The following is a 22,723-nucleotide window of genomic DNA, read 5'->3' on the forward strand; positions in this document are numbered from 1 at the left end:
TAGGTAAAGGGGCAGTACAAAGAGATCTGGGTGTTCTTGTACACCAGTCAATGAAGGTAAGCATGCAGGTACAGCAGGTAGTGAAGAAGGCTAATAGCATGCTGGCCTTCATAACAAGAGGGATTGAGTATAGAAGCAAAGAGGTGCTTCTGCAGCTGTACAGGACCCTGGTGAGACCACACCTGGAGTACTGTGTGCAGTTCTGGTTGCCAAATTTGAGGAAAGACATTCTGGCTATTGAGGGAGTGCAATGTAGGTTCACGAGGTCAATTCCTGGAATGGCAGGACTACCTTATGCTGAAAGACTGGAGCGATTGGGCTTGTATACCCTTGAGTTTAGAAGACTGAGGGGGTATCTGATTGAGACATATAAGATTATTAAAGGATTGGACACTCTGGAGGCAGGAAACATGTTTCCGCTGATGGGTGAGTGCCGAACCAGAGGACACAGCTTAAAAATACGGGGTAGACCATTTAGGACAGAGGTGTCACTTGGATTACCAAAATACTGTTTTAAACTACCAAACTCAGACATAATTGTTTCTGAAATTAGGATCAATAAAATAACTTGTTTTTTTAAAAAATGGGGAAGATTGTTTCAGAAGAAAGTAATTGACCACCATCAAAATTTGTCAACTTAACAACTTTCCCCTGCACAAAGCAAATTCTCACATCTGTTGTTGTTATATTTGATTTTGGAATAATTTTAAAAGAAGGATATGTTGAGTATAACTATTTTCAGAAAATTTTCTGTAAGACAAAGCAAACAAGCAGAATTTGGTAATATTTTCAAACACACAGTTATGTTTCATTTCCATTTCAAAGAGAGTGCAATAACACCTTTTTAAACTGGATAATAAGGCTTCCCCAGAGTTGCTGAATCAGATAGATTATTAGCTAATGGGATCCCCCATTATAATAAACAATAGTGATGGGAAAATGTGACACAACAGCAATAGGAATCGGAATAACTCATCTTAGGTGCAGTTAAATGAAGTATACCAACTAAAAGGAAAATGTAGATGAAATTAACTATTGCCAGCTTTATTTTGGAGATATATGTGCCCTTCCCGATGAAGCTTTTTTTAAAAAGGGAACTGAACTGAATGATGGAGCCACCACAAAGAACATTTGGAACAAGTAGGGAGGATACACTTGTCCATCAAAATCCACTCCCCTACAATGTTTAATCTTTCAAAAAGATCATCTGCAGATATTAACTTAAATGTACTGGATCAGCTGAAATTAAGTTAAATATAATACAATTAAATGAAAGGCAAAGAAAATAAAACATTTAAACCTGGTCATGATCAGTAAGATGATTGGATTTAATATGTTTCTATGCTCTGTTGAATGAATGTGAATGTTGTAGATTGAGTGCTGCGCATCAATCATTACCAACTGTCACAGCAACTTCAAAAAAGACAATAGTGAATCACATGTGATAATGTGGACCATTTATTCGCTAAAGGTTAGATTGTTATAGGATTATGCTGTGTAAACATCATATGGGTGATTAAATGGCATAAAAATGGTGAACAGCAAAAACAAACTAAAACTGATGAGAAAGTCCACTAACAGCAAGGGATAGGCTTTTCTCTATAGAGATGTAAGCTACTTTTAATGAGTTAAGACAGTGGTGAATGGCACATTTGTGATGTGAAAGTGGGAATAAAAGCATTTGCGTGTGAAAATCAAGAATGCATGGCAAGATATTGGGATATTGATGCAAGCGGGCAGAAGGGATTTGTTACAATTTGAAGTACTTAATATGAGGGAAGGCACAGTGAAAATGCACTGAAGAATGGGTCTCAGATTTGACTTGACAAACGATCATTCAAACATGGAACAGAAATAGGACCAAGCATCCGAACTCAGTTTAGCCAGTGTAATACTGAAGTTGTTTGATTTAGCACAAATTTTAGCCTGTATATCTGAGTCTTTCTGTGGTCTTTGTGAGCAGAATTACCACAACATCATAATCAACTTACCGCAGGTTCCGAATCTGAAACTGAAGATGACTGATATCTGACGTTAATTATTTACCAAGGTGTCAAGTAACCATTGACAAAAAGATTTAACTTTTTCAAGGCCAAGAATAAAAATGGCTGCCTCTCATTAATGTTCATATATTTACTATTAATGTTGATAAATCTAATTAGCACATATTGATATTGGAAACATGAGGCTGGACTTTGCCTAGAATTTGGATAGGTTGCCACTCCCTGCCAAATGATCAAAGAAAGAACAGTACTGCACAGAAACAGGCCCGTCAGCCCACCAAGACTCCATCCAACATGATGCCTTTCTAAGTTAAAACCATTTTGCCTCTACACTGTCTGTATCCCTCTGTTCCCTGCGTATTCATATATTGGTCAACTTTGCTGTATCTGCCTGTACCACCTCCTCTGGCAATGTATTCCACACACTTACCACCTTCTGTGTAAAATACCTGCCTCTCATCTCTTTGCAACTTAACCTCTCTTATCTTTAACCTATGTCCCTAGTGATTGACATTTCTACCTTGGAAGGTATTGGACAGAGATTGTGAACAGATGTTGTGAGTCAGCTCGAGACAGTGGAAGAGCACTGGAATCAGTACGCAGGTTGAGGTTTGGTTCAAGGGATTATGAACTTAGTCTTCTCAAAGTTTGGATGAAACTGCAGCTCAACTAAAATTTGGTGTCAGTCAGTAGGTAACAATTTCAACCACCACCAACATCTTTGCATCAACAACTCTGTCTTGCTACATTTTCAGAAAGTATATACATAATTTCTTAAAAGTTCAGTGTTTCTGTTCTTTAAAGGAGAAATGCAAAATCAAGTATTGAAAGTGGGGATATGTTGGTTTACAAAGCAAGAGAGTATGGCAGCATTACCAACAATTATTTCAAGAATAGTAGAACCCCTACAGGTCTTAACCTGCTGTGCTTTTCCAGCACCACACTCTTGATTCTAATCTCCAGCAACTGCAGTATTCATTTTTGTCTTTCCTATTTATATGCTTGTCCAAAACTCTTCAAAATATTGTAACTGTACTTGCCTCTACCACTTCCTCTGGCAGTTCATTACATAAACTACATCTGTCTTAAATTGGAGACCATTAATTTTTAAACAATGCCCCTCAATACTTTACTTCCCTAAGACAGGAAACATCCTCTTGGTACATACCTTATCAAGTCCCCATCCGAATCTTATATCCTGCAATAAGGTGGCATCCTATTCCTCTAAGTTCCAAACAGAATAGGTCCAAGTCTATGAATCGACGTCTTTCTCTTCCTCTAGGTCTAGTGTTCTGTTCAACTTATTACTTGATCATTCCTTTTGGTGTAGACTTTTTCCTGTTCATGGTCTATTGGAATTGCTTTTCCTACCCACCTTATGTACTATTTGTCATTTTTATCAGTACATCTCACACATTTGGATTATTCTGTCATTATTGGCAATCCCTGGCAGATGAGGATGACTCTCTTCCACTCTCAGTATGAATCTGTGGACGGCTGTATAGACTGATATGGCTACCCAAGCTCTGTTACACTTGGGGCAAGTGGTGGTTACGGGAAGGGATGGGTGGCACATTGATGTGGCAGCATGCTCCTTTCGCTGTTTTCACCTGGCTTCCATATTTTTCCTGGATGGTAAGTCTTGAAATGCTTGGCGCCTTCACTGATGCTCCTCCTCCACCTTCAGTGGTCTTGGGCTAGTGATTCCCAGGTGTCTGTGGGAATGCTGCACTTCGCCACTGAGGCATTGAGATTATCTCTGAAGCATTTCCCCCGTCCACCTGGGGTTTGCCTACCATTTTGAAGCTGGGAACTGGCATCAGCAAATCTCAAACTCCTGGATTATTCTGCAGTAATAATTGAACATATCTCATCTATACATTTAATATTTTATGTCACTGAGCTTAGCCCTAGCTACTTCTTTATTGACTGCAAAGCTTGAGTGTTTCAATCATTTCCCTACCTTCTTTAAAGAATTAAAAATATTTCACTCATCCAGCATCAACAAACATCAAATATTGAACCAATGCAAATATATCTAGTAAGCCAGAAAATCTGTAGTTTTTTTCAGTAACCTCCCAAAAACAAAGCTCAAGTTGCGACTCAAATTTCAAAAAGCCATTTCACCTGTGTAATATTCCAAACTTCAGATTTCCAATGTCTAGTACTTTGCTTTAGAGTTAGCAAAAATCAGTATGTTGTTTTACTAGTATCCATGAATGCAAGCCATTGTTCTCCTATGCTCACAAAATAAAGCATAACCTCATTTTATTATCTGTATTGCAATAGAATATTCATTGATCTCTTTCATTTGATATTTCTTATGAAGTGTAAAAAAGGACGTTATTTTGTCCTTTAATTAATTACAAATCAATTAATTTGGACACTACAAGTTTAGAAACTATATCTGGCATTTACAAATATATATCACCCTGCAAACCTCTTGTCACTTAAACCAATCCAGTCCAGTACATTATGATTTACATAATCTAATGACAAGATAGACGACTAGCTAATAAGATATGAAAACTCGAGAACAAATAGATACAGAAAATATTGTCATTATTTACATCCTGTATATTAGTTTCTAAAACTCAAAAATTATATATCTTATACTTAGCATTACTTTATTAAAGTCATGCATTACTTTAAAGTACAATATACTTCATTCCACTGCACAGTAGAGCACATGAACAGACCCTTCAGCCTACCATGTCTGTGCTGACTATGATGCCATTCTAAACTAATCCTATCTGCTTGCCAATGATACATATCACTCTATTCCCTGCCTGTTCATGGATCTGTCTAAATGTTTTTTTAAATGTTGCTATCCTTTAGTCATACACATATAATGCATCAATTTAATACAATTATTTGTAAAGTGAATTTACCTCATGCAAACACTGAATATAAAAAGTATGTGCAATTACTTGGCATTTCTAACATGAAAATCACCTAATATTGTTTAACAAAAGAGAACTGAAAATATGGATTAGTAGAAGGCTAAATAAATGCATGAAGAAAGAGGCAAGTGCTTGATAAAAACTGAAGAGCTGCAACATGGCAGAGTGGTTTAAACAGAAATTTGCCAAGTTAAGTGTAAAATAATTCAATATTTCATCAAAGATATAAAAAGGTGTATTAATATGGAAATGAATAAACAGCTATGGTGAAGGCATGACCTGCTACACCAGCAAAGAAGACTGCAATCATAAGGACCAAAAACTTAATGCAGAAATTTGTAACAGAAAATGGATAAGCATTAGAGGCTGTTTAGAATAATGGTGAGAGGGAAGTTACATAGCATACTCAAAGAAAGATGGCAGAAATTTGACCAAAATGGAGCTCAAGAATTAGGAAAAAAAAGATTGCACTTTAAAAGTTGAGCATGGTGATGAGGCAGACTAAAGATAAAAACTGAGTTGTGCATTAGGTAGAGCAGAGACACAATGTCATAGAAGGAAGGTTTTGAATTCAGCTTGCAGGCTGAATCAGAGATTGCACATCACTGCATTCACTCCAAGTGAGAAACCGGAAAGCAGAAGGAGAAGACTGAGCCTGGAATGTGGAAATTTTAACAGTAGGTTAACTTGATGATTTTGGCATGTTGAGAATGAGTTTATGGAAAAAATGTACTTACAGTCTTATTTTGGTAGTGACTGTGGAACATAGTTGTGAGGTAATTGTATTATGGTTGATACTTGTTCCTTCCAAGTCATTAATTTCCAGAGTTTTCAATATTCCCAGGTCAGCACTGTCTTTGTGCTCAGCCAAACTAGAGCTTTCCATGTTTTGCTGATTACATACTTGGCTAACTGAAGCAATTGCATTGTCTTGATCTGCAGAGTTTAAAGCAACCAATCTTTCCCCTAGTTCATTGGTATTTGCTCTTTGTAAAGAAAATATGAAATCCTCATTACTTGCAGAACCTTCAACAGCTCTATTATCTGCAATAACAAAGTTAGTATCAGAGTTGTCTGGAGCAATAGGTTTTTCAACTTTTTGACCACATTGTGAGGCAATGCTGCTTGTTGATATAACATTTTCAGAACCACGGAATCCACTGTCTGTATTTGGGGCCTTCTCCAAAGAAGCTTTTACTGGAGACTTGACTTTGTTATCTGAAGCTGGATCGCAGCGCACCTGTTTTGAGTTCTTCTTCCTTGATGGAGCTAGCTTAGTTATGTCTTGTGCAGATTCTTCACTTGCTGGAAAAGATTTTGGTGGTGGTTGATGAGAAACCAAAGAAGGAATACTTTGCTTTGGTGAAGAGGAGGCATTAGCTGAAGCATCAGAGGACTGTTTGTTGGGATTACTGGAATCTATTCCTTTCGGTTCCTCTTCAAATGTACTAGTATCTGCACTTCCAGTACCTTTGTCAGACTGCTGATCAGATTTCAGAGATCTTCTTTTCTTTCCCTTTCTTTTACCTCGTTTGGTTTCTGTAGGAGATTTTTTATCCATTTCAGTAGACTCTGAAAACAAAGCAGTTGACTTTTCAGTTGTGTTGTTCAAATTTATTGTTCCATTAAGAGAGCTGTAAACTGTTTTATCAATATTTGTTTCTGGTTCCACCACACCGTTCTGATTTCCTCTAACCAGGTTACCTGTTGCTAATTGTTCATTGTCATGTAAGGTTTCTGCACCTTCACCAATGTGAGGAACAATCCCTGCCTCTGACACCTGGGATTTTTTGGTATCTAGTGTAACTGTGTCGTTCTTGGATGAATTCTGTTGCTTTTTCAAAGTAGAATCACACAATACTTTTTGAGGAATATTGTAATTTGCAGTGTCATGTTTAAATCCTTGAGGCACAGAATGGTTCAACTGAACAGTTTCTGCATTTTTCAAAGTTTTTTCTAAAACGTTCAGTTTCACATTAATATTGTTAATGGGTAATGAAACAGATGCTTCTGACAAGGTTATATTTGAATTTCCTTGAATTTTGGGAGGATGCACATCAATTTCAATAATTTCAGCTACCTGTTCAACCCTTAGAGTCTCAGAAATTGGTAAAACACATTCAGTTATAGCTGGAATGTCTGTACAGTTAGCAATGGTTTCACAATCACATACACCTTCAGCGAGCCTGTCACTATTTACAAATTGAGTGTTTTTTAGTTGTCTTGTGACCTGGGATATGTTTTCAGAGTGTGTATCAAGTTCACCAATCCCACATTCCTTAACACTTCTGTCATCTGAGAGCAAACTTGCATCTGCACAGATTTCAGATAATGAAGTATCCTCTTTATTTACCAACTTGCCTCCACAGACATTTGACACATTGCCTTCAATTTCTTTTTCTGGCTTACTACTGACATACTTTGGAGCTAATTGCTCTCCAGCACACTCAGGTCCAGCTTGTTTTTCACTGTTGATGCTCTGCAGGTTGACATCAACTATTATGGTATTTTTATCTGCTGTCCCAATTTTGGGGGATAAACTCAGAGATGACTTCTCTGGACTACCAACTGCTGGTAACAGGTCCTTTACTTCTGGGGAGCCAAGTAATATCTCTGCTGGATCTTGGACAGCTGCTTTAGCCTCTGTCACTCCTTCACTCCCGTGGTCTTGCCAAATTGATGATGTTGCTGAATCAGGAGATCCCCCTGCAGTTGTGGTCTCCTCTGTATGATTTAAGTTGCTTCTTGCGGGAGGAGCTTCCTCCAGGGAATTGCTTTGGCTTAAAGATGCTGGGGATGCATTTTTTGAATTCTTTCTTCTAGTGGAGCCAAACAATCCTTCCAGATAGTCCAGCACCTGATTCTTTTTGCCCTCTTCTGCCTTTTGGAGGCCTGGAAAACGAAACTAAAACAAATAAAAGAGAATTTTAGAGAATGGACACATGCTGAAAAACAAGTTTTGTATACAGTATAAATTTTGGAAGAACATTTAAATAAAATCTAGGCCAGCATTTTAGGAAACAAGGTTTATCCAAAAAATAATTACTTTGACAGTTAGGATAGGTCAAACACACTGGAAATTAGCTATTTTATTCTAATTATAAGCTGCCTAAAATGCCTGAACTGGATTAGTTCTGAATGGATGCCTTTTGTGCATAAACTTTCTCAATACTTTCTTAATTTTTCCATAAAACTGGCACAAACCTGAAAATAAAACTCAACTATTTCCTTTCCAACAGCACAATGTTTAGAAACGTGCCAGAAAATTAAAACAAAAAGAACGGCTGCGGAGTGGCGCCCAAGAGGGGAAAGCGCTGCTTACACGCGAGCTCCAGGTAAACGCTGGTGTGCCTGAGCCGCGAGGTCCAGGTGTGCACTGTTGGGTTCTCGGATCCACGATCTGCAGATGAGCGCTGTTGTTGTCCTGGATCCGCTAGCTCCAGGTGAGCGCTGCAGCTGCGCTTCAGGTGCGAGCTCCAGGTGACCACTGCTCACTGAGCCGCGAGCTCCCGGAGTGCGCTCCTGCTGCTGTCCCTGTGCCGCGAGCTCCAGGTGAGCGCTCCTGCTGCTGTCCCTGTGCCGCGAGCTCCAGGTGAGCGCTCCTGCTGCTGTCCCTGTGCCGCGAGCTCCAGGTGAGCGCTCCTGCTGGTGTCCCTGAGCCGCGAGCTCCAGGTGAGCGCTCCTGCTGCTGTCCCTGTGCCGCGAGCTCCAGGTAAGCGCTCCTGCTGCTGTCCCTGTGCCGCGAGCTCCAGGGCAGCGCTCCTGCTGCTGTCCCTTTGCCGCGAGCTCCAGGTGAGCGCTCCTGCTGCCGTCCCTGCGCCGCGAGCTCCAGGGGAGCGCTCCTGCTGCCGTCCCTGAGCCGCGAGCTCCAGGTGAGCGTTCCTGCTGCTGACCCTGAGCCACGAGCTCCAGGTGAGCGCTCCTGCTGCTGTGGCGGAGTGCTGTTGCTCTCTTTGAGTTGGAGTTTCAGGTAAGCGCTGCTGCTAGCTTGGACTGGAGTTCTGAGTGTGCGATGATACTCTCCTTGTATGGCAGCTCCGTTCAGTAGTCCGGGATCTGACGAAAGGTGACCTGATGATACGGGCCTAGCCAACCAGGTAACGTGTTAGGCATTAAGCGGGAAGCAAGAAGAGAACAGAGAAACCCTCACAAAGGAAACAAAGCAGAATTGTGACTTTAGTCGGAGGCGGTGGCCAGATTAAAGTAGAACTTTAAAAAAGTATTGGCACCGTTTATTTCAGAGAAGGATGGTAGTCTCCAAAACTGAACAAAGATGAACGCAAAAAAAATCTGCAAATAATCAGCAGAATGGGCAGCATCTGTGGTGAGAGAAACAAGTAGATTTCAGGTCGATGACACGTCAGTGGGTTTTCAGAACTGTCATAGAGTCAGAGTCAGGGATGTACAGCCTGGAACAGACCCTTCGGTCATCCCGTCCATGCCGATCAGAAATCCCAACCCGATCTCGTCCCACCTGCCAGCACCCAACTCCCCCCCCCCCACCCCACCCCACCCCTCCTACCCCCACCCCATCCCCCCTACAGATTTCTAGAACTGAAAAATGTGTTGCTGGAAAAGTGCAGCAGGTCAGGCAGCATCCAAGGAGCAGGAGAATCGACGTTTTGGGCATAAGCCCTTCTTCAGAAATGAGGAGGGTGTGCCAAGCAGGCTAAGATAAAAAGGTAGGGAGGAGGGACTTGGAGAAGGGGCATTGGGAATGCGATGGGTGGAAGGAGGTTAAGGTGAGGGTGACAGGCCGGAGAGGGGGTGGGGGCGGAGAGGTCCAGAAGAAGATTGCAGGTCAAGAAGGCGGTGCTGAGTCCAAGGGTTTGGGACTGAGATAAGGTGGGGGGAGGGGAAATGAGGAAGCTGAAGAAATTTGCATTCATCTCTTGTAGTTGGAGGGTTCCTTGGCAGAAGATGAGGCGCTCTTCCTCCAGGCGTTGTGTTGCCATGGTCAGGCCATAGAGGAGGCCAAGGACCTGCATGTCCTTGGCGGAGTGGGAGGGGGAGTTAAAGTGTTCAGCCACGGGGCGGTTGGGTTGGTTGGTGCGGGTGTCCCAGAGGTGTTCTCTGAAACGTTCCGCAAGTAGGCGGCCTGTCTCCCCAATATAGAGGGGGCCACATCGGGTGCAGCGGATGCAGTAAATGATGTGTGTGGAGGTACAGGTGAATTTGTGACGGATTTCTAGAACTGTCCTACTTCTTTTGAGCTACAGTTGAATATATCTCAGCAATGGGACTGAGTGATGACAAGACAAAATTGAATGGATGACACTGTAAGTGCTTCAAGTGGAGACAAATCAAAATTCAAAAAGAGGCATTATTGAAATAGATATGAAATAAAAGGAATTGGAACCATGAAAAACGTTTGGGATCCTGGCTTATAATAAAGGAAATTATTCCCTAATGGCAGTGAGCCAACCAAATTCGATGTTGGAATATATTTTCTTAAATTGCAATAAATTGTTTTAGAAGGGACAGAGGCAGGAGCTGGAAAGTTATAGGCCAGTTAGCCTGACCTCAGTCATTAGTAAGATATTAGAGTCCATTGTTTAGGATGGCATTGCAGAGTGCTTGAAAATACAGGGTAAAAATGGGCCAGAGCTGCAAATGTGTTGCTGGTCAAAGCACAGCAGGTTAGGCAGCATCTCAGGAATAGAGAATTCAACGTTTCGAGCATAAGCCCTTCATCAGGAATAAGAGAGAGAGAGCCAAGCAGGCTGAGATAAAAGGTAGGGAGGAGGGACTAGGGGGAGGGGCGATGGAGGTGGGATAGGTGGAAGAGCTTCTGTGCAGAGGAGATGACCTGGGGGGTGCAGTGAGAGAGGGACTCACTGAAATCCTTGTAGAGGGAGGAAGAGAGCTTCTTCAAGGAAGGCATCCTTGTAAGAGGATTCGCAGTAGGTTAAAATCTTCGAGTAAAAAATGAGGTCTGCAGATGCTGGAGATCACAGCTGCAAATGTGTTGCTGGTCAAAGCACAGCAGGTTAGGCAGCATCTCATTTTAACCTACTGCGAATCCTCTTACAAGGATGCCTTCCTTGAAGAAGCTCTCTTCCTCCCTCTACAAGGATTTCAGTGAGTCCCTCTCTCACTGCACCCCCCAGGTCATCTCCTCTGCACAGATGCACCCCCCAGGTCATCTCCTCTGCACAGAAGTCCCTCTCTCACTGCACCCCCCAGGTCATCTCCTCTGCACAGAAGCTCTTCCACCTATCCCACCTCCATCGCCCCTCCCCCTAGTCCCTCCTCCCTACCTTTTATCTCAGCCTGCTTGGCTCTCTCTCTCTTATTCCTGATGAAGGGCTTATGCTCGAAACGTTGAATTCTCTATTCCTGAGATGCTGCCTAACCTGCTGTGCTTTGACCAGCAACACATTTGCAGCTGTGATCTCCAGCATCTGCAGACCTCATTTTTTACTTAAAAATGGGCCAGAGTCATCACACCTTCATCAAGGGAGGGTCATGTCTGACAAATCTTAGAATTCTATGAGAGGGTAACAACCATGTAAGACAAAGGAGAGCCAATGGATGTGAACTATTGAGATTGCCACAAGGCTTTTGACAAGTTACTGCACAGAAGGCTGCTAAATAAGATGAGCCCATGGTGTTAGGGCCAAGGAACTGGCATAACTAGAGAACTGACTGGCATAAAGCAGAGAGTAGAGATAAAGGCGTCTTTTTCAGGATAGCAGCCTGTGAGTAGTGGAGTTCTACAGAGTCGGTGTTGGGACCACAACTAATCACATTGTACATTAATAACAGAACTGAGGGTATTGTTGCTAGTTTACAGATGACACAAAGATAGTTGAGGGGCAGATATTGTTCAGTAAGTGACGAGGCTGTCGAAGGACTTTTATAAGCAAATGAAGTTGGAATAGAAGTGGCAGATGGAATACAATGTTGGAAAGTGTGAGTTATGCACTTTTATAGGCAGAATAGAGGTTTAAACCATGTTCTAAACTGGGGAAAGCTTCAGACATCTGAAGTCTTAATTCATGATTCTCTTAAGGTTGGGAATAGGTGGATGTCCTCAGGCACCAATTGCTCAAAGTAAACACACAGGTGCAACAAGTGGTAAAGAAAGCAAACTGTATGTCAGCTTTCATAGCAACAGCATTCAAGTACAGAAGCAAGGATATCCTGCTGCAATTATACATGGCATTAGTGAAGCCACACCTGGAATACTTTGTGCAGTTTTGATATTCTGAGTCACAGCAAAGGTTTATCAAATTGGTTCCTAGAATGGCAGGATTGTCACATGAGGAGATATTAAGTTGGTTAGGATAATATTCACTGGGATTTAGAAGAATGAGAGGGAATCTCGGACTCTATAAAATTCTAACTGCCATAGATAGATTAGTTGCAGGAAGGATATTCCTGATGGTGGGGGAAGTCATGGTTTAAGGATAAAGGGTAAACCTTTAGGACAAAGATTAGGAGAAATGTCAGGAGTCATAGTTTAAGGATAAAGGGTAAACCTTTAGGACAAAGATTAGGAGAAATGTCTTCACTCAGAGAGTGGTGAGCCTGTAGAATTTACAGAAAGTGGGTGAAGCCAAAAATTATGTGTTTACACCAAAGAGATAGAGATAGCTCTTGTGGCTAGAGGGTTCAAGGGAGGGAGTTTCGGGTGTTGATCTTGATGATCAGCCATGATCATAATAAATACAGAAATAGGCTCAAAGGTCAAATGGCCTACTCCAACTCCTATCTTCTATGCTTCTGACATTAATTTTCAAATCCTCTTGCAGATTCGTGGGGCATTGGGTCTGGTTCTGGGGGAGGTGGGATCTGTACAAACTGGACAGGTTACGCCTGGGCAGGAGCAGGACTGATATTCTTAGAGGGGTACTTGGTAGAGTGGCTGGGGAAGGTTTAAATAAGTGTGGCAGGGGGATGTGAATCAGAGGAGCAGGGCAGTAAATGCAGAAATTGAGTGAGAGATAGAAATCGAGGCAAACCTTCGGTGGCATGGGCAGAAAAATGACAGATGGAACTTAATACAGACAAATGTGAGGTGATACATTTTGGAAGGTCAAGGAAAGATGGAAATTGTAAAGTGAATGGCAGAACCGTTAGGAGTATTGATATGCAGAGGAATCTGGATGTGCAGGTCCTCAGATCACTGAAGGTGGCAGCACAAGTAGATAAGGTAGTAAAAAAGGCCTATGGCATGCTTGCCTTCATTGGAAAGGGCATTGAGTATAAGAATAGGCAAGCTATGCTGCAGTCTTATAGAACTTCAGTTAGGCCACACTTGGAATATTGCATACAGTTCTGACCACCACGCTATCAGAAGGATGTGGGTGCTTTGGAGAGGGTACATTAAAGGTTTACCAGGATGATGTTTTGTATGGGGGATTTTAGTTGTGAAAAAAAGATTGGATAGATTGGGTTTGTTTTCACTGGAATGCAGGAGGCTGAGGGGTGGGGGTGGGAGCCGGTTGGATTTTCAAAGAGATGTGCATGGCAAAATTTTTCACAAAAGAGTGGTGAGTGCCTGGAATGCACTGCCAGAGGTGGTGATGGAAGTAGTCACAATAGCAGCATTCAAGAAGAAATTGGATGAACACATGAATAGGAAGGGAAAGAAATACGAACCCTGTGAGTGAAGACAATGCTAGTATGGAAGGGCAAAATGTGTCAACGCAGGCTTGGTGGGCCGAAGGGGACACTCTTCCTATGCTATATTGTTCTTTGTTCTCTCTGGCCAGAGAAGGAGTGCAGAGGACTGGATGGCAGCTGATGTGGTGCCATAATTCAAGAAGGATGGTAAGAATAAACCAAGGAACTACAAGCCAGTGAATCTGCTACCTGTGGTAGGGTAAGTATTGGAAAACATTCTTAGAAGCAGAATTACTTTCTAATTAGAGAAGCAAGGATAATGTAAGGATTTGTAAGGTGGAGATCATGTCTAACAAATATAAATTTTTCAAGAAGACTAGGGATGTAGATGAGAATAGTGTGATTAATATGGAATTCAGTAAGGTTTTTGACAAGATCCTGTCTGACAGGCTGGTGAAGTAGCAAAGTGCCATGGAATCTAGGGGAATTTAGCAAACTGGATCTAAAATTGGTTTCATGTCAGGAAGGAGAGGTTAATGGTTGAACTGTGTTTTTGTGTCTGGAAGCCTGTGTTCAATGTCGCACCAGAGGGTTTGATGCTGGGTCCCTTTCTGTTTATTGTGTACATTAATGATCTAGACTTGAAAGTAGGAGGTAAGATGAGCAGGTTTGCAGATGACATGAAGATAGGTGGTGTGACAAATAACAAGAAGGAAAGCCTTAGACTATGGAACAATATAAATGGAAATGGAATTTAGTCCTGAAAAATGTGAGATGATGTATCTTAGGAGGACTAACAAGGCGTGGGATGTACGCTGAATAGTCAAACCCTAGGAAGTACTGAACAGAGGATCAAAGAGACCTTGGTGCGCATTTTCACAAATCCTTTATGATAGCAGAACAGGTTGATAAGATGGTTAAAGCCAGCATATGGGATACTTAGCTTTATTAATCACGGCTGGAATAAAAGAGCGAGGGAGATTATGATGGAGATGCCCATAACATTAGGTAGGCCACAGCTAGAGTACTGTGCATGGGTGTAAGCTCCACAGTAAAGGAAGAACGCAATTGCATGAGGGAGGGTGCAGAGGAGATTCACCGGGATATTGCCTGGGCTGAAGGCTTTCAACTATGAAAGCAAGACTAGTTTGACTGAGTTGTTTTCCTTAGGGTAGGGAAGGCTGATGGGAGACCTGATTGACGTGCACAAGCTATGAGAGGTATAGACAGGTTAGCTCGGGAGAAACCTTTCCCCTTAGTAGAGGGTTCAATAACTAGGACAGCTATAAAGAGCAAAAGGTTTAGAGGGAATTTAGGGGAAAAAATTTCATGAGGGCTTTGTGTAGTAACTCAGTTCCTAAAGGGTGTTGAAGGCATGAACCCTCAAGATATTTAAGAACCGCTTAGATGAACAACTGAAATGCTATATCATACAAGGCTCTGGGGCAAGTGCTAAGAAATGGGATTAGAATACATAGATGTTTGATGATGGGTGCAAACATGATGGGCCAACTCTATGACTCTGTATTTTAAATTCAATTAATAAAATCTGGAATTGAAAACATGAGTCAGTAATGGGGACCATAGAAGACCCTGACAAATAGGAACAGGAATAGGTCATTCGGCTTCTTAAGCCTGATCCACCATTCAGTAGGATCATGACTGATCCAACACTCCTCACGTCCACTTTCCTACTCTTTCCCATAACCCTTCATTCCTGAACTAATCAAGAATCTGTCTATCTCAGTCTTAAATATACACAAGGACATTGCCCCCATAGCTCTTTGTGCAAGGAGTTCCAAGACATACAAACCTCAGAGAAAACATCTTTCTCATCTCAGAGCTGTCATTGTTTATCATAAAAACAGTTCTGGCTCATTAATGTAATTTAGGGAAGAAAATCTGCCAACCTTATGTGATTTGACTTACTTGTGACTCCAGACTCATAACAATCTGATTGACTCTTTAACTGCCCTCTAAAATAGCCTAGCATGCCACACAGTTGATGGACAATTAGGAATGGGCAATAAATGCTGGCAATGCATGATGATGATCCTAACAAAGAGTGAAAGAAAACATCTAGCATTTACAACACTAACATTTACAACATATCATTCCTGCAATGTTCCACAACTGCAGCATTCCTCATAGCTTGCCTGAATCTACTGCAATCCAATCGATGGATTGTTTTGGTTAAATAACAATTCTATTGTCATAGTAACATACAATAGAAGACAAACTACATGAATTTTGGTTTACTTTTACCAAGAAATTCCTATATACTGTTTCCAAGATTAATTAATAGAGCTGGTTAACAACGGTGGGGAAATTGCAAATTTAAAAAAAAATAAAAGTCAACAGCTGAGTGACAAAATCATTTGGGCTGAGACTCCATTCAGAAATTGTTTTAATGGGAGATCCTGCACCCCACCCCCCTTTTTCATGTGAAAAAGGCAAATTAACAACAGATTATTTTTCATTTTTACATTTTAACTCATTGACAACTTTGGTTTTAATTCAGATTTGCAGTACTTACAGATAATATTCTTATCACTTTTGCAAACACAAATACCCCAATCTATTCTCAGTCTTGTTTCCACTCATAAGCTCAGAATAACAAAGGCCCAACGGTTCAGAATTAGGATAGCATTCTGGATGAACCACACATCCATGATATTTTAAGGGCATATTGCATAATCAATTATAACAAAGATAACTATTCAGTTGCAAACCAGAAAAATAGCCTGTTTGACTTTTGTTAAACTCTATTCCCAAATTTTGTGGCATACGAGGCAGAAAGTACATCTACTTAAATCCTTCTGTTTCCATTAATAGGTTGTTCCTGGAATAGATCACTTTCCTACAGCCAGACAGCATAACTTCAAGGGCCCCACTCTTTATGGCTGATCAGAAGGCTCACACACTTAGCACCTGCCATAGGTGTATGGAAGATTTACAGGTTGATAATCAACCTGTATGGGACATAACAAATGCGCCTTGAACTGTCATCAGATCCAGGGTTAGGATTTTCTGCCGTAAAACAAACCCCTTTTTCTAAGGCTTCTAGTCCTAGAGGACTCCATTTCAGAAGCAATTTTCAGTGTGTTTACATTTTTAAGTTGGATTTCAATGCAATACATACATCTGCCTCTTAACGATAAAGATCAGGTTTGAGATCTCTATGTGCCCACAAATGTTTTCTTGAAGTCACTTAAATGAAATCCTTTCTTAACCTAATCTTCCTTTACCTCTTACATTTATATCTGATTTGACTCTAACTGTGAAATTCCTTCCTGAACAACATATTGGATATAACCTACAGCAAAAAAAAATCTTCGAGTAAAAAATTATTCCTGATGAAGGGCTTATGCTCGAAACGTCGAATTCTCTATTCCTGAGATGCTGCCTAACCTGCTGTGCTTTGACCAGCAACACATTTGCAGCTATAACCTACAGCACATGGACTGTAACAATTCAAGGCGGCAACTCAGCACCATCTCTCAAGAGCAGCGAAGGATGGGTATTAAATGCCCAACCAGCAATTCCCACGAGTAAACAAAAAAAGACACCATTCTGTGTTCCTCTCTTTCATAGAAATGTAGAATCATAGAAAATTGAAGCAGGTGTAGCGTTTGAACCTACTGTGCTATTCAATATTGTCCAACTCAGTACCCAACTCCCACTTTCTTTCATACCCTTTGTTCCCTTTAGCTTAAAGAACTTGGAAACACTCAATGTTTTGGCCTCAACCATTTTCTGTGGCAAAGAATCCCACAGGCTCACTGCTCTATAGGTGGAAAAATTTCTCCTCATCTCGGTCCTGAATGACCTATTCCATTCGCTTGGGCTGTGACCCCTGATTCTGGATTCCCCATTCATAGGGAATATTCTTCCTGTATTTACCCTGTCTAGTCCTGTTAGAATTTTATCAGTTTTTATGAGAAGCCCCTTCATTCATCTAAATTCTAGTGAATATCGTCCTAATTGCTACATCACTCTTCACGTCAGTCGTGCCAACCCAGGAATCAGTCTGGTAAATTTTTGTTGCACTCCCTCCTAAGCCATAACATCCTACTTCTGATAAGGAGACTATTTGATGAAGCAAATAAAGCTGGACCTCTGTTACTATCCTGACGAACTCCGTAGTAACAACCTGGGATTGAAATGATTGACCTGGTTAGTGACCTACTCTTGGGAAATAAGGCAGGGAAGGTGACTGAGGTGTCAGTAGGGGAGTACTTTGGGGCCAGCGATCATAATTCTATTAGTTTTAAAATAGTGATGGAAAAGGATAGACCAGATCTAAAAGTTGAAGTTCTAATTTGGAGAAAAGCTAATTTTGACGGCATTAGGCAAGAACATTTGAAAGCTAATTGGAGGCAGATGTTCACAGGTAAAGGGACGGCTGGAAAATGGGAAGACTTCAGAAATGAGATAATGAGAATCCAGAGAAAGTATATTCCTGTCAGGGTGAAAGGAAAGGCTGGTAGGTATAGGGAATGCTGGATGACTAAAGAAATTGAGTGTTTAGTTAAGAAAAAGAAGGAAGCATATGAAAGGTATAGACAGGATAGATCGAGTGAATCCTTAGAAGAGCATAAAGGAAGTAGGAGTATACTTAAGAGGGAAATCAGGAGGGCAAAAAGGGGACATGAGATGGCTTTGGCAAATAGAATTAAGGAGAATCCAAAGAGTTTTTACAAATACATTAAGGACAAAAGGGTAACTAGGGAGAGGATGGGACCCTTTAAAGATCAGCAAGGCTGTCTTTGTGTGGAGCCGCAGAAAATGGGGGAGATACTAAATGAGTATTTTGCATCAGTATTTACTGTGGAAAAGGATATGGAAGATATAGACTGTAGGGAAATAGGTGGTGACATCTTGCAAAATGTCCAGATTACAGAGGAGGAAGTGCTGGATGTCTTGAAATGGATAAAGGTGGATAAATCCCCAGGATCTGATCAGGTGTACCCGAGAACTCTGTGAGAAACTAGAGAAGTGATTGCTGCGGCTCTTGCTGAGATATTTGTATCATCGATAGTCACGGGTGAGGTGCTGGAAGACTGGAGGTTGGCAAACGTGGTGCCACTGTTTAAGGACAAGCCAAGGAACTATACACCAGTGAGCCTGACCTCGGTGGAGGGCAAGTCGTTGGAGGGAATCCTGAGGGACAGGATGCACATGTATTTGGAAAGGCAAGGACTGATTAGGGATAGTCAACATGGCTTTGTGCATGAGAAATCATGTCTCACAAACTTGATTGAGTTTTTTGAAGAAGTAACAAAATGTATTGACGAGGGGAGAGTGGTAGATGTGATCTATCTGCACGTCAGTAAGACGTTTGACAATGTTCCCCATGGGAGACTGATTAGCAAGGTTAGATCTCATGGAATACAGGGAGAACTAGCCATTTGGATACAGAACTGGCTCAAAGGTAGAAGAAGAGGGTGGTGGTGGAGGGTTGTTTTTCAGACTGGAGGCCTGTGACCAGTGGAGTGCCACAAGGATCGGTGCTGCGTCCTCGACTTTTTGTTATTTACATAAATGATTTGGATGTGAGCATAAGTGGTACAGTTAGTAAGTTTGCAGATGACACCAAAATTGGAGGTGTAGTGGACAGCGAAGAGGGTTACCTCAGATTACAACAGGATCTTGACCAGATTAGCCAATGGGCTGAGAAGTGGCAGATGGAATTTAATTCAGATAAATGCAAGGTGCTGCATTTTGGGAAAACAAATCTTAGCAGGACTTATACACTTAATGGTAAGGTCCGAGGGAGTGTTGCTGAACAAAGAGACCTTGGAGTGCAGGCTCATAGTTCCTTGAAAGTGGAGTCGCATGTAGATAGGATAGTGAAGAAGGCATTTGGTATGCTTTCCTTTATTGGTCAGAGTATTGAGTACAGGAGTCAGGAGGTCATGTTGCGGCTGTACAGGACATTGGTTCGGCCACTATTGGAATATTGCATGCAATTCTTGTCTCCTTCCTATTGGAAAGATGTTGTGAAACTTGAAAGAGTTCAGAAAAGATTTACAAGGATGTAGCCAGGGTTGGAGGATTTGAGTTATAGGGAGAGGCTGAACAGGCTGGGGCTGTTTTCCCTGGAGCGTCAGAGGCTGAGGGGTGACCTTATAGAGGTTTACAAAATTATGAGGGATATGGATAGGGTAAATAGGCAAAAGTCTTTTCCCTGGGGTGGGGAGTCCAGAACTAGAGGGCATAGGCTTAGGGTAAGAGGGGAAAGATGTAAAAGAGACCTGAAGGGCAACTGTTTCATGCAGTGGGTGGTATGTGTTTGGAATGAGCTGCCAGAGGAAGTGGTGGAGGCTGGTACAATTGCAACATTTAAGAGGCATTTGGATGGGTATATGAATAAGAAGGGTTTGGAAGGATATGGGCCTGGTGCTGGCAGGTAGAACTAGATTGAGTTTCGATATCTGGTCGGCATGGACGGGTTGGACTTGGGAAGAAGTTAAAACTTGGGAAGAAGCTCTCAGAAAAAAAGTCATTTAATTGTTGCAATCAGGGCTTCAGAAAAGTACTGGGAGCTGTGAAGCCTCAAAAGAAGCTTATATGCTTTTAACAGTTCAGTACAACTGAGAGTAGGGGGTTAGAAAACCCTGACTCAGAATTTACTTTATAAAATTGTTCAAGGTTAGAGCTGAGGGATAAATCCAGGGCTCATTCTTGCTTGATGAAGCTAGCTGCTGATGAAAAGTTGGAGCCATGCCTGTGAGCAATGTCCAGAGCACAAAGGAGCAAATGTCCAAAATAGAAGGGATTTAGACCAGAAAGGGATCAGTCCTTGAGACAGTCCATTATGAAATAGTTCTTGAGAGGGAGGTTTCAAGGGCAGATTGGCAAAAGTGAAGGACTGTCATCCCTATTGAACTTAAATAAGATTTGATGACCACTGTGTCATTAGTGTTTGAGGGAACTTCTACGGGATCTGTCTTGATTACTTTGCTATGTATTGCGCACTGTGAGCTGTCTGATTACAGTCTATTATCAATATATAGCACATGTTATTTCTGGTGTTAGAATATAAATTGTCAAGTTGTACATGTATTGCAGACTGCGTTATAAAGTCATAAAGTAGATTATTGTAACTTTTTCAAAACAATGAATTTTGTGACTTTATTTTCTTACTTAATCCTTTGGATTTCACATTTTATCTCGTTTAAAAATACTCATCCCTAACCAGATCACAATGTAAATTTGGTGATCTGGTCTCTGATTGTTACTCTTCATAAGGAGCTGGGAACTATTTATTATCAGAATGTGTATCACCTGATTTGACTTTAATAGAACCCATCCACTTACTAGTTACACACAGTTCTATGCAGCAATTGAATCAAATTGGTTGTTTCACACAGTGTTTAGACAATAACTTGAAGCTGGACAAACATCATACTGTATAAGCTATAACTTCTTCTAGACCATTCATATATGTACTATGGCTAGAATTTGGGACCACATTTGACACATAGGGCTTTAATTCCCAAGAATTAGTTTAGTCACAAAATGCCATTTAGGTGAAAGTGCATTGGAATCAAAGATCTTGAGCACCAATAGAACCTTCAAAATACACTGCATTGATTATAAAAAGCGCTTCCAAGTTAATTATTCACAGACTAGCTTAGGAAATAGGAAAATAACTGAAGGTGTTAGTCAAAATGCAGCCTGTTTCAATGTTGGCATTTATGGCCTTGAATATAAAAGTGATGGCGTCACATCCCAGTTGTCACAGCTTTGGTTGAACACACCTGGATCTCAGTTTTGAGCACGGAGTCTCAAAACAAGGACAGACTGGTCTCTTAAACTCTTTCAATGTAAAGAGTTAAATGATAAAATGCTTGCACTACTTTGTATACGAATATTGCAGCGTGATCTAACCTAGATGTTTACAATGGCAAAAGAAATGGATAGGGTGAGATTTTCTTTTGTGGGAGAACCCAGAACTAGGGCTGTTTAAGGTTAGAGCCAAACCAGGAAGCGCTCCTCCACACAAAGGCTTGTGAAATCTGAAACTGCCTCATCCAGGAGAAAGCTGCGAATTCTGGGTCAACCAACTTTCGAATATTGCGCCAGATACGTTTGGGAGGTAAAGTGATATGGGCATGAGATACCGCTCGGTGGTGTTACAATTCAGTAAGGTATCGAACACGAAGGGCTGAGACTCCTGTCTTGATGTTCCTATAGTCTACCATTTGTCCCACGGCGTTGAGTTCTGGCTATTCCTCATATGCCCTCGAATCTCATCAGAGGGCAGCCTGATGACAGCCGACACTGATTGGTCAATGCAGATTTACAGTTACAGCGTGAATTTCCGAACAACTGCTACTTGGGAGTTGTCGCTTTTATTCCCGCCCGACTCCAGGAACACTGAGGCCAATTGTACTTCCGAACAATCAGTTCCTCGTTGAAAACTCACTGCACAAGAGACGGGGGCTTTCAAACCCGGAAACATCCCGGCAAAGTACTTTTCACTATCACCAGAGCGACTGGAATCTTTTCAACAGTTTTTATTTTGTGTAGCGTTCACCCAACTCTCTGGAATCCAAAACTTCCACTTGTGTCTGCCCAGCCACAAATGAATTGACTGCAGTACATTCGCCCTTCAGACAGCGATAAGCCAAAAACAGTATCTGACACCAAATACACGTTCAGACCTTTTTTTTAAAAAAAGGTCTCCCACTCACCATGTCTTAATAGTTGTTGTTCATCTGGAGTTAGATTTGTTCGGATTTGAAGTTCTGTCCGACGGGTTACACGACATCCCAACTGCTGTGTTACATGCGTGATTTAGCAACACATACCTTATTACTCATCATACATACGCCCCACCTCTTTGCGCTGCAGTCCTCTTGCCTCACTTCCCCCAGACCTAAGACACCCACTCTTTGCTACGCTATGTAAGGTTTAATCATTCTGGAATACTAACACAAGTTTTTGAAGTTCTGATTTTGTTTTCTTTAAAAATGGGGGGATGAAATTGTGCTTTAACATTCTTTATCTGTTTGATTTGGGTATCTCGCACACATATATACTCACACATGCTGAAAAAGTGTAGGTTCAAACACACATAGGTACACAGAAAAATGCACATTTTCATGTGATGCAGTTCACGAAGTGTTGAACACAGAAAAGGGATACCTTGATGCACTTGCGTTTCTAGATACGGATGACCTAGTTTAATCCCAAAATTTTGATTGTTGCCTGTCATCCTGAAAGGTGGACGTCCTA

General features: G+C 41.4%; 1 protein-coding gene across 3 annotated transcripts in view; it reads right to left on the minus strand.

Annotated features, from left to right (window-relative positions):
• The window catches only part of crybg1a (crystallin beta-gamma domain containing 1a), a 226,341-nt gene that overhangs the window by 80,667 nt on the left and 122,951 nt on the right, over positions 1 to 22,723 (minus strand). For 2 of the 3 annotated variants that reach the window (XM_060849434.1, XM_060849426.1), the window contains exon 3: positions 5,644 to 7,811. In XM_060849434.1, coding sequence (XP_060705417.1) covers positions 5,644 to 7,811 — 2,168 coding nt within the window. Of the gene's footprint in view, positions 1 to 5,643; positions 7,812 to 22,179; positions 22,313 to 22,723 lie in introns of those variants that run through there. The other variant, XM_060849442.1, reaches the window with a different exon arrangement.

Source organism: Hemiscyllium ocellatum, chromosome 3 (genome assembly GCF_020745735.1).
Source record: "Hemiscyllium ocellatum isolate sHemOce1 chromosome 3, sHemOce1.pat.X.cur, whole genome shotgun sequence".
NCBI lineage: Eukaryota > Metazoa > Chordata > Chondrichthyes > Orectolobiformes > Hemiscylliidae > Hemiscyllium > Hemiscyllium ocellatum.